Source organism: Bombyx mori, chromosome 25 (assembly GCF_030269925.1).
Source record: "Bombyx mori chromosome 25, ASM3026992v2".
Lineage (NCBI taxonomy): Eukaryota > Metazoa > Arthropoda > Insecta > Lepidoptera > Bombycidae > Bombyx > Bombyx mori.
The window spans coordinates 13,568,741-13,581,986 of record NC_085131.1 but is presented as its reverse complement, the minus strand read 5'-3'; the positions used below and the strand labels follow the sequence as shown (position 1 = coordinate 13,581,986).

The 13,246-nt window shown below is 36.0% G+C and overlaps 1 protein-coding gene across 1 annotated transcript in view; it reads right to left on the bottom strand.

Moving 5' to 3' along the window:
• The window catches only part of LOC101743630 (hemicentin-1), a 267,371-nt gene that overhangs the window by 141,018 nt on the left and 113,107 nt on the right, over positions 1 to 13,246 (bottom strand). Inside the window, exon 4 of the mRNA XM_038020266.2 lies at positions 11,776 to 12,129. Within this exon, the coding sequence (XP_037876194.1) occupies positions 11,776 to 11,899 (124 nt within the window). The 5' untranslated portion in view covers positions 11,900 to 12,129. The remainder of the gene's footprint in view (positions 1 to 11,775; positions 12,130 to 13,246) is intronic.

Here is a 13,246-nt window from a genome sequence, read left to right as displayed (position 1 = left end):
TCACACCCTGTATACATATACGGTTTTGAGTATTATAATTTTCGTGAGTAAGTTTCAGAAGTCTCAATTGTGAAGTAAATAAAACTAATATACATATCAAAAGGTAATCTGGTACAGATATTGTGTCCAATATGAATTATGTGTGCGTGCAAATAATGATTGTAAAGTAATTATTTTTTTGTACAAAGTTTTGGTTTCAGTTACATTTACTGGTGGTAGGACATCTTGTGAGTCCGCACGGGTAGGTACCATCACCCTGCCTATTTCTGCCGCGAAGCAGTAATGCGTTTCAGTCTGAAGGACGGGGCAGCTGTTGTACTGCAAAACTGAGACCTTAGAACTCATGTCTCGAGGTAGGTGGCGGCACTGACGTCGTAGGGGTCTATGGGCTCCGGTAACCACTTAACACCAGGTTACCGTTTTGGATATTAGTCAACAACTACCTCTTTGTATGATTGTTTATTCATCTTTGATGGGTTCCGTCATTGCTTATTCTATTCAGTTGTGACAATTTTCCATTGGATCATGCACACAAAGTACTTACTCTTTAAAAATATATTATTATGTTTGACTGATATGCTGAATATGCCTCTTGGCCTGAAAGATATTTTAACACCCCAAGGCAAACTGTTTTTTCAATAAAACGGTCATACGTAAGCTCATACACTTATAAGCTCTTTACTTCAATAACAAAGAGACAGCTTTCGAAAGCACAACGAAAAAAAGCTTCCGAATTTTTTCTCAGAATGATTTATGATAGTTTCCCTGCGCTCTATGATCGTGAATTTGCAATGCGTATGAGATATCTTCAAAGGCAGTACATCATCACATATTACTTCATAGTATTATGGAGAATATAAGTGAAGGATTTTTGTTGACTTTACCGCAAATAAGAAGGCTTTTGGTTTTTTTTAAATAGCATACCGGTGGTCCATTTTAGAGGGAGTATTTTAAATTTAATTCCAGATTCCAATTAGCAGATATAGGCCCTATTGAGATGTTCAGTCATAGGATGGTGAAATTGTTCTATCATCAGCAGTTCCTCGAAGGTCCAACCTGGATCATTTTGTCCACCGCGTGTTTCTGGTGTCTACAAGTGCATGAGTCTGATTTAGATAGATACATGCTCAAGGAAAACTCCTTCTTCTTCTTCTATATCGTTCCCTCAGTACTGAGGATCGCGACCACGTGTGACGTTCTTTCACTGTGTTCTAAGGAAAACTACTTGGTATTTAATTTCATTGAGGAAGGAAATCAGTTTTTTTGGAAAATGACAAACATGCTCATTTTATCACAAATCAAAACGTCATTTAAGGCCTTTATGGCCACTGCACAGAAGTTATTTTAACACAAAACTTACAGCCCACTAAACACAAAAGATACAAAACAATTTTTATTTTAAATCAAAAGTATGGGCTCTTTAAATAGTATGTAGTTCAATTAATTGAATTCACTAAATTTATAAATAGCGAAACTAATCAAAGAAGAAAGTACAAGTTAACTAGTATTATATGTTACTAGCTGATCTGGCAGACTTCTTAGTGCTTCAATGGATAAATAAAAGACCTAAACTTTTGTATAAAATAAACTTACAACAAACAAAAGAAATCCGTCTGACGGTGGACACATAAAAGGAAAAACAAAATTGTTATTTTTATTTAATTCCGAGCATTTTCATATTTATCTACCTTTTTTAACTTCTCTGGACTTTCACAAATAATTCAAGATCAAAATTAGCCAAATCGGTCCAGCCGTTCTCGAGTTTTAGCGAGACCAACGAACAGCAATTCATTTTTATATATAGAGATAGATGATAGATAAGCTAAGTCAGGCTTAGGCGATTGGTGATCCATACAAAGACTTGCAGTAACAACAGACTTAAGTTCATCCTTCAGCTATTATCAGGATTTGTTTACCACACGTTCAAATTGTCAATAAAATAAATTAAAAAAAAAAAGCAACCAACCCACAATTACGACATGTCATAACCGTATAAAATCATAAAGACACGCCCCGAAAACCCACTATCACGCAAGAATCCTTACAATCAGGTCTCTACTAAAATATTAAAAGTATTTTTCCTCAGCAATTTACTTGATTCAAGAATAGCCGAATATTTGAGATTCCGTCGAGGGACGCCCGATAACATGTCCCTCTTTAACCGCGGCAAGAGCTGTTGGAGTGAAGGGGATGTAAGATAAGGCGAAAATTGTGGTGTTTTATCAAAAATGTCGAAATAAAAAAGGGGGTTGCAGTAATTAAGGTCGGCCGTGGGAGCATGTGTGAAGATTAGTATTTTCCTGTGGCCGACATTTACTAGGTCAACGGAATTATTAAAGAAAGCAAGGTTAATGTATAAAACTATTACTATTATTATATTTTATGTACAACAAAAGCTGATGTCGTCTTTATAAGCTTTGACACCTTCGATCAATAATACTACTAGATTAGGGATCAGGAACAAAAATAAGACGCTCGAGTGGCCACGTTTTCAGACCCGAAAACATCTTCATTTCTTAGAAAAAAGGTTAATAATGTTAACGACTTCAGTTTATTATAAACCTTAATGCTTAAACATAAAGTTTAATTACCATTGCAAAATATATTTATTTAGGTCCTTTCGTCAGAGAAAGAATATTGTGGCATAAATTTAAAATGTCACTTGAACATAAAAAGTCATCAGTACAAAAATATTTATTCTAAAGTGATACATAAAGACTAATCAATAAGGTTAAAAATATTTGTTTAAAATTTCGTGCTTATTGTATTGTGGAACTAGATGTAGTTCTTGGTATTACATTTCAATGCTCAGAACACAGTAAGTATTTAAAGACGTAGAGTTGCAGAATATATTTGTTTTAGGTTTGTTTTGTATGGTCGCAACTATTTTTGACCGATTCAAAAAAGTTGTAGATAATATTTTACATTGCCGCTATTACAACAAATAGGTAATAAATAATAAAATTGAATAAAGTAAAAAAAAAAAGAAAGGAAACAAGGGAACAACAACGTTTTCCACGTATTCTTTATACAGAAGTAATTAAAACAATTTTTTTTTTGTTTAATTACCTTTAAACAGATTCAGCTTGTTATAAAGCTGTTTTTTAGAAGTCATTTTTATATGAGCGGTTTCTTTTTTACAAATATAATGTAATCTTATATTAAAGAATTTTTCTATAATCAGTTTAATTTAGGCTTATTTTATGGCTGTGTTCGTTTCCCCCAGAAAACAAATCCTTTTCAGCATATACGCTTAAAATATTTACACATACATATAAAGTTTTTATAATACTTTTTTGCATTGATTTGCCACCACCATTGAACAATTCTAGAATTTTTATAAGGGTTCTATATTTCTTATCCTCCTTCTTTCGCGACAATATATATCCATTGTGCACAGTGAAAAGGGGCTACTAGGAAATCTACAAACAAAAATAACATTATAAAATAACAAAACTACTCTATGCATTCCCTGTTCAAGAATAGGTGATGTTTGTTACAATAGTTGGTGCCTTGTTGCAAACATTGGCCAAACAATTACAATATTCGTAAATTGAATTTTATTTACTATATAATTCTGTTTATTATTTTATGAAATTCACTTAACAATATAAACTTACCAAAAAAATATATTCCTTCCAAAACCTTGGTGTTACGGTGGTTTTTTACTCCGTTTTTGAACGCGCAGTGCAGCGGTTTGACGTCTTAGTGTTGGCTATGATTGGACCATACTAATTTGAAATAAGACCACAAATTTATTTGTGGTCTTATTTTTCGGGCCGTTTTTGAAGCGCTTATCGCGAATCTAGTAGTATTATTGATCGAAGTTTGACACAGTACGTCGTGATATAAGGATGTATCCACAAGTTCATTAGATTAAACAGTACAGGGTCGCTGTAATATAAACTGTATTTTAATTGCTTTAGCGCTGTTTTTTCTACGATTTAATCACAGTACTTCATCCGTTTTATAATTTGTAGCATATTAATAATTTACAGTTTTCAAAGTCAAAGACGACTAGGGTATTATTTCTTAAATTAAATGGCGAACTAGCTTGTCTGTAAGACAATATTAAAAATACTTTTACGGTTTAGCATCGCGTTTTTTATTATCATTTTGTAATTAAAACATTTTGAATACTTAACAATTTTCCGTGACTACACATTATTGTAAATTATTCGAAAAGTTTAACCGGCATACTGCAATCTATATGATTTAATGAAAATTAAACCTTTGCACGGAGAAGGAGCTTTTAGTCTTGAGATTCATTAACCTATTATCTTTCTTTTTAGTTAATGAGGATCCCAGAAGATGATTAAGATGCTACCAAAGTAAGAAACTATTTTCAATACCAATTTTGCGGTAGGCAGCGGCTTGGCTCTGCCCCTGGCATTGCTGAAGTCCATGGGCGACGGTAACCACTCACCATCAGGTGGGCCGTATGCTCGTCTGCCTACAAGGACAATAAAAAAAAAATACCAGTGGACTTTATATATATATATATATATATATATATAGATATATGAGAAGATAGGATATAAATAAATAATAAATGAATAAATATTTACTAACAATCACGCCTCGTTAACTGGTCCCGTGATAAGTTCGTAAAGAACTTGTGTTACAGGTACCAGATAACGGAAATAAATATAAGATTTTATTATACACATACATATATTTAATATACATCCATAACCCTGGAAAAGACATTTATATTTATCATACAAATATTTTCCCTTGGCGGGATTCGAACCCGCGACCCCCGTATGTAGTGACCATGTCACTTACCACTACACCAGACGGCCGTTTATATAATAAGATTCTCGAGTTTTACTAAACCATTAAGTTATTCAGGAGTCATAACAAAAAGGAAACAAAGTCAAAGTTGAAAGGCAAAACGAGCGCCAACTAATAAAAATCCATTTAGAAAACCATTAAAATAATTCTTTGAATCATTAATTAACATTTTTAAAGATTTGTTATGAAACTAATTTTCATGCATTTCGCCGGGGTTCGTGGCTGCAACCAAAGCTCGAAGAGTACTACTTTGTAGAAGGTTTTTTCACCCCATTATTGGATCTGATGAGCTGTGAAAGTGGGCTCCTTCGATATTAAAACTTTACGAGTTAACCGAGATGACTTATTAAGAGTTTGGCGTGGACTTTTGTGCCCTGAAAACTGACCTATTTTTGTGGTAAAAAAAGCAAACAGTGATTCTATTTTGGGTAAAATTAAATGAAAACCTTTTAGCCAGTTTAATTATAATATCTAGAACGCTGGCCAATTTGGAACATGAGCTCACCTTTAAATAGCATAGAGAGGAAAGAGCGCTCACTATCTTGTTTTCTCTGTTAGACCCGATCTTCCCCTCTTATTGAATATAGCACTTCAGGTACTAAAAAAGAAGTGTTCTTGCAGGTATGAAGGGCGACCTAAGGGGGTAGAGGCCGCGCGGCGCGATACCAGCACTCTAGCGCGTTGCCAAGGAGTAATAGAGAAACCGGTTGGCGGTGTATCGCGTTCCGACCCGGCAGGCTGGTTCTGGTCCATCGGGGTATTCTGGGACACCAGCGGCACCGTCTGGGCGGCCTGACGGGCTGCCGTACCGAGACGGCTGACGTTTTGGAGCCTTCGATTCGCCTCGAAGACTCCGTCGGCCGGGCGTCCTTGGGGTGAGCTGCGCCATCTGGTTGTAGTGTTGACCGCAGTAACCCCTTACCTCGTCCGGGTTCTGACCTCGGAGGGGATTGGAAGCTTGGGCTAAAAGTGCATGGGAGTCCTTTAGTGGGTAGGGCCCTGAAAACATCCTTAGTCTCGCAGTCGCGGACCAGTTCCATATATCCCGCGCGCCCCCTAAACTATGCAAGACGAGACCTTGAAGATGCAGATACACAACTGACTCCAACTGGGAATTGCTTGCCACTCGACAAATGAGGTTATACCACTACAATAAGAGTCCTTTATCCATACGTTGATAGATTTTGGTATATCCTGAGGAGAGACTCCAAACATGAATTCCCTCGTGGTGCTGGAGTAAAAGCTCCTCGTCTATACCTATTATTGCATTCGCAATTAACATAGACCAGATATAACATCCGATAAGGAACTATGGAGTGTCTACTATATGAAAGGAAATATGGATAACTAAAATATGCCACTAACGAGCTAGCGGTTCATAATCGTGTTCAATGAAAATGTAGGTCAAGGAAGACCGAACCCAGTGTGGAAACTGACGATACATTATGGATCTCTAAGTAACATCATAACGGCACTCTCAAAACAACTTATCTCAACTAACTTTTTACTAAACAGATAGGTGGACGAGCTTCACAGCCCACCTAGTGGTAAGTGGTTATCGAAGCCCATAAACATCAACAACGTAAATGCTGCCACTCATCTTGAGACATCAGTTTGAAGTCAGCGTTTTACAGTACGACGGCTGCTTCAACCTTCAAACCGAAACGCATTACTGCTTCACCGCAGAAATAGGTAGGGTGGTGGTACCTACCCGAGCGGGCTCATAAGACGTCCTGCTATCAGTAATCATCTGTAAATCACTTCACACCTATAAAGCTCTGCCCACGCGTTTATCGAACCTATCTGTCCGTGAGCTTAATATCTCGTTTTCAATAAACTCAAGCATTTTATAAGACCTGACAGGAACGTCAAAAATCATGACTCAAAAAACCTTGATCAGTTCACGACAGAAAAATATCGTTTTTATTGCTTATAAAACCGATGTATTCACGTAAATTACAACTGTAAGCTTTTTAAGAATCATATTACAATCATACCATACGTTAAGCTTTTGATGTATTATTATCTGTTGAAATGAAACGAAGTTGAACGGTTTCTGGGGTTCAATTTCGTTTTGAGGAGCTTTTAGTAAGCTTTTAGTGTGGTGATTAAGTTTGTTTCCATGTTAAAGGTCAACATTGTAGGTTTTCGTAAGCTTTTAGTGTGGTGATTAAGTTTGTTTCCATGTTAAAGGTCAACATTGTAGGTTTTCGAAGATATTTGTTCGTGCTAAAATTTAGCATATGGCACTTCTGGATATATTTTTTTTAAATGTAATTCATAGATAAATAAAAAGTATTTTTATTTAAATAATTTATGTTTTATCCGAAAAAAATTTTATAATTAAACTTTATAATTAATATAATATTAATTTACTTTATATTTAAAATTTTAAAGACCCAGTCGAAAATAAATATAATTTTAAACATCTTTTTCAAAGGACACGAATTTTTCTCCTTCTATAACACTCTCAAAAATAGATCACAGGTCACACACAGATCTTGTACTAGATGAATTTAAGGGTCTTAAGTAAGTTCGGAACTTGTATATATGCAAGCTTATTTTGAAAATGTCTTTAGCGATATTTAGGCGTCTGTCAAATATCTTGTGTTCTATAATAGCTACTAGCTACAAAAGTAATTGTATTAACAGCCACGTCTCACCGAAGAAAAATACTGATGAGTTATATTAAACAAAAAAATATGTTATAAAAAATAGCTAAAACTTCATTGAAACTCGGAAAAATATGCCGAAGCATACTAGAATTACAAGAAAATAACTTCAGGAATTAATACGGAACCCTCCACATTAAAACAGCGAATTCCAGAACATACTATTCGTGACAAAGCCTCATAACGTTAGTATGTACAATGACATTCAAATGTATGAGCTTGGTATGTGGGTACCGGCGCAGCAAGGTACAACGCATAGTATCCTATGTCAGATATAGTACGACTGATCGCCATCTGATAACTGCAAACTCTGACTTTATTTGAGCAAAATTGATTACGATTTTCATTGGGCATAACTTTTAGGCTTACGTCACAATGATATGATATCAATCGGATACTAAATTGTTTTTTTTTCTACCTAAGCTGGTAGCCTTGAGAGGCTATGCCAGCGTAACCGAGCAAGTAGGTGAGCTCTCGGGGCTCTAACCAGAGGACGTTGCTAACACTAGCCCTAGCTAGAGCAGTGCTTCGCAGAATCTACCACCGGATCGGAAATGCAACCCACTGAGGTCCGACGAGAAATTCAGTGGGCAGATTGCTATGATGGGTAATTACAACGTGGACACATATCCACTTGATACAAAATCATATTACATAATGGCTTTCCGAAGACTCCGAGTGTGGAGCGGTATTCACGGTTATTCGCGGCTATTGACGGTAGTATGGCGTTACATATAAGCGTGGGTTTCGCAATAAGTCAACCATATTCTGACGTACAAAAATGGAAGTAAACTTACCTAATTAGCAAAAATAATTCAAAGAGTTTTGCACACAATGTTATCGCAACGAAAATAGCTTACCCACGCTTTCAGCAAAATCAGTTGCTATTTAAGGCGAAAACATCCTTGACGTAGGATAGTAGCTTGATATTAGTGCTATAACAGGGTAATTATTACACTTGATTTATCTTTAAATTGTATTTAGTTCCAATATTTAAGAAATATCAATGGAAACAACTTTCTTCTTCTTCTTCTTTGTCGTTTCCTCATTACTGAGGGTCGTGACCACCTTGGTCCAGTTTGAATTAGATGACCTTAAATTACATTATTTACGTGGAGTAGGATAGTGGCTTGATATTAGTGCTATAATAACGTTATTATTACACTAATTGATTTACCTCTCAATTGTATTTAGTTGCAATATTTAAGAAATATCTATGGAAATAATATCTACTGCCGAATCAGCTGACCTTAAATTATATTATTTGGATGGAGTGTATCGCGAAAATACACGAATCTGTTTTAAGTCAGTTTTGAAAACAATATTAAAGGTTAGGGAGATATTCTTACCGTTTTCAACATCCAGATAATCTTACACTGTGTACAATAAAAATAATTACAAATAGTATAAAAACGAATTTACTGAAATCAATAAACTGTGAATGTGTTCATTTAGGGTTAATATTTTTGTTTTCTGGCAACTATAATGACTCGCCCGCTGTGTTGCCATGTTCTTGTCTATAATAGAACTCATTAAAAACCTCGTGGGGCTGTCAGCGGTCGTGTTCCTAATGATTTAATGGCATTTGTTTTTTGTTTTAATACATTTTTCTAATTGAAATATGATTGGTTCGAATGAGGTTAATCCTTTTATTTTCAACCTTTTTTGTATTATAAAAAAACGAAATGGATATTGCTTTATCTACAAAATTTGGGGTTAAAGCCTCAGTTCTCTGTCAAGCAGTATTGCCAGATGTCTGTGGCTCCCTTGACTAACGGATAAGTGTTCTGCGGCAGAAGTTATATGGGATATTTCAAACCTATAGAGGTTCATATTACGCCCCGCTACCAGTAAATACCGGTTACCAATCGCAGTTTACAGGTATTAACAGTAAAAGAGCTTCTCCAAGCCCAAAAAAAGTAGGGTAAATAATAAAAACTTCCAAGTGGATAATGTATGTTTACATAGGCTTTTTGGAACGAAGTTCCTTATGGGACGATGCGGAGGGATACCCTAACCGGGAAAAAACGTCCGTAACGTAAGATTTTTATTAGTAATGCACAAAGTGTCCGACTTAACTTTGTAATAACGTAAAAATTAGTAATGCACACAGTGTACGTCTTAACTTTGTAATAACGTACAAAAAATAACATATTTTTTATCATTCATTGACCACGATCTCAGAGCGTTCGTTTGCGCAATACACTAACTCGTATGCAAACAACCGTGAATGAAGTGTATATTAAGTTCGCGCGTTACCGAATGACGGTGGGCTGTTGCGGAACCTCCAGTTTTATATTTTTTATACCTCGAATAGAATTTAAAATTAATATATTTATAATTAGAAACTTCGTTACTATCCGGTGTCCCAGGACAACACACATCTTTTTGAAATTAAACACAATACATAGGTAATTTATAGATCGTCCCTGGTCCATGTCGTCTCGCTCTTCATCCTTCATTTCACAATCGTCTATCTGCTATCGCTTACCATTCATTACCTTACCTTACCAGCTCTTAGCGATATTTTCCGAGCGCTATGACATGTCCTTCTTCAAACGAGGCTTGCGGAGAGTACTTAATGGTAGGCAGCGGCTTGGCTCTGCCCCTGGCATTGCTGACGTTCATGAGCGACGGTGACCACTTACCATCAGGTGAGCCGTATGCTCGTCTGCCTACAATGGCAATAAAAAAAAAAGATCTTACCTTCCTTTTCACTCGTCATTATCCCGTTAAATCCGTAACAACTGCCTAATTTAAGCAGCATTTGAAATTATAAATCAAAATAAAGTTGCATTAATGCAAGTGTGCTTAATCCACACTTTCGAAATTCAATGACCTAACGATGATTGATCGATGCAGCTTTGTGATAGTCCCTTCAAAACAGCTTACGTGTATTGTAAAATTTGATTAACAGCTTAATAATAAGGTTTTAAGATTTTCTTGTAGCGACTTACTGTAAGCTCGTACGAGATCCAAATTCTTGGCTATTTCTGCCGCAAAGCAGTTTTGCGTCCCTGCCTCATATCTTTGAGACATCGACCTCATGACTCAAAGTTACAATGTGATAGATATGGGCCAATAACAATCTAATGCTCCGGTAAGCGTTTAATGGTCCAATCTAGTTATAAAATGAGGAAAAGTTTTGTAAAAAAAACTAATATCTATGTTATAAAATCGAATCGCCTGTAAGAAACACATATAATCTAGACAGTAGCAACGACACTGACATTGCAATATACATGCAATTAAAACTCATCTTAATGTCACCGGAAATTTTATCACACATTGAATCTATAAACTCTCTATCTATCTACTGGTTACTATAAAATTTCGTCTTTTTACAAACCGGTATTTTCAACTTGTTTTCCCTTAGCCTATTTGTATAGTTAATCGCTTTCATAATAGTCTGTGACCGCCGCGATATCCACATTAGATGATCGTTGAAATATTAAGGTGAAATTGGTTCTCGATAGTCTCATTCTAAATAAAATTACAGTGAATCTGTACGACTATAATACCATTGGGCAGGTTTTACGTAGTTACCTGGAAAATTAGGGTACCTATACGATGTGATTAAAGATGAAAGCCTCTCGTGAGACTTAGAAAGTGATTGGTTGGTAAGCAGACGATTTTACGGATCACCTGATATCGAGTGATTACCTTTAGACATGACGATGTAAATATCAACAGCCAACTCCAATCACGAGGTCGTTATCCTAATTGTATTGTACAATGGCTATCCTACCATTTACGATAGAAGGCATGACTAATTTGCGACAAAGTTAGATGGAATAGGGATATCTACTTATGAGGGCTCACATAGACTTTCGGTAATTCGCAAATAGATTGACTTGCTTATTTCTATTGCACCAAATTGGCTTTTAAAAGAAATAATTCCGTCATTTAGGTCGTGTCGAGATATTTTATTTCTTTGGGCTATGAATTCATGGGTGGTAGGATGGTAGCGGCATTTTAGGTCACTGATCAATTTTTTTTATTTTTAATAGTTAATTCACCCAAACTAATCAAAGTTGCCTTAACCGACTGTAGTGCGCCGTACTTTATTTGAAGATGAAATAGAAAATATTAACTAAACATTAGGTCGATTTTGGTATTTCGTTAATTATTTACGCCGTAAATTTTACGGTAATATTTATTTACAGTTTTTTTAAATACCACATTGGATCAATTTCACTTTGCAAATGTTTGGTTTAGTTCAGTTTTTATAGTCACAATAGCCTAAAATAAGTCTCAAGCTTTGAGCTTTGAACTGTTGAGGGGTGTAGTTATCAATGAGTCTTACCTGGTTTGTCCAAGTCGCTTAAGAACTCCTCCGTGTCCGTGTAAGCTGTGGTGCGGCCCAAAGCTGCAAGGACCGCGAGCCAGGCCCAGGCGGCGCACTGTTTTGACGACCACGCTCTTGTCATGACCACGCCAGTCTCACTCAGACATCGCTCGACTACCACTTTGACATTTTTTAATACCAGATAACCTCACTGTCAGGAGAAGTATCTTTTACTTTGACATTGCCGGGTGTGAGTTCACGATCACTTTGAAAAAAGAATTTCACCATACCACGGAAGTCGTGGAATAGAACTTTAGTTTTTGTTCAGGGGACATCGCGCCGCACTGCACTTTCCGGTAATCCAATGTTTACCTGCAAGTAGAAATATTTCAATTAATATATTTTCAAACATCAAAAATTAAATCACTTTTCATTATGAACTCGTAAAAATGTACAGTTTCAAAAACCCTTGGATGTACCACTACTCCTGTTTTTTTCCAAGTAAGTCTTGTGTTTCAGTTTGAAGAGGACGGTGGCCTGTCATATAATATAATTGAAACTTCAACGTCGAAGATTGATGCGATTTTTGAGATTCCTCGTGCACGTGAGCTTCGGTTACAACCAAACAAACTTTGGTTGGAACAAGATATAAAAAGACCAAACTTTTTATTTTTGCAGTAATTAAGGCTATTTTCTCATTATAGTTGACCATTGCTCGTCGATATCAGCAGAGTCTTTCACTCCTGGACTATGGAAACAAATACATCTCAGAAGTCGACGTCGTATTAACTCTAACACTAAAACGTTCGGTATACTAGTATCGAAAGAGGCTACGATGCCTATGTTCAAATCGCGCAGGCATGTACCGATTCTTTTAAAGAAACACAACTTGACATATGCTCAAAAATTAGTTTAATATCAACCTGCAATATATTATTTGCGCCAATACTATACAAAAATTGAGACAATAGACCTCTTGGCAGCATTAACGTTCTGAAGTCTATAGGCTGCGGTATCCACTTCACACCAGGTAGGACGTAAGCTCGTTTACCCATATGTGTTCGATTCTTGAAACCAGCGAATGTGGAAAATTTGTTAATCTATTGAGATTTATTTTTATTCATCTTAATTATGACGGTAGCATATGTAATTTGTTTAACTTAGATTTTAGCAAAAAAGTTGCCCCCATACATAATGTATATGTGCACATGCGTTATATACATAAAAATATGTTCCACATACATCTGGTTTGAAATGTTTATTTATAGTAGAGCTCTTAAGATTTCATGGATAAAGCTAGTTTGGATTGTAACGTTATCAAGAAATCAAAAGGCGTAATCATCTTTATTTTGGGAATATTGAGCCGGTCTGAAATATGAGCTCCTCTTGTATGCTCAGAATAAAAAATTTACGCCGATAGTGCGACAGCCCCTAAGAGGAAAACATCCTTCACGGTTGGCAGCCCCCGATAGGAAACGACACTGTGAGA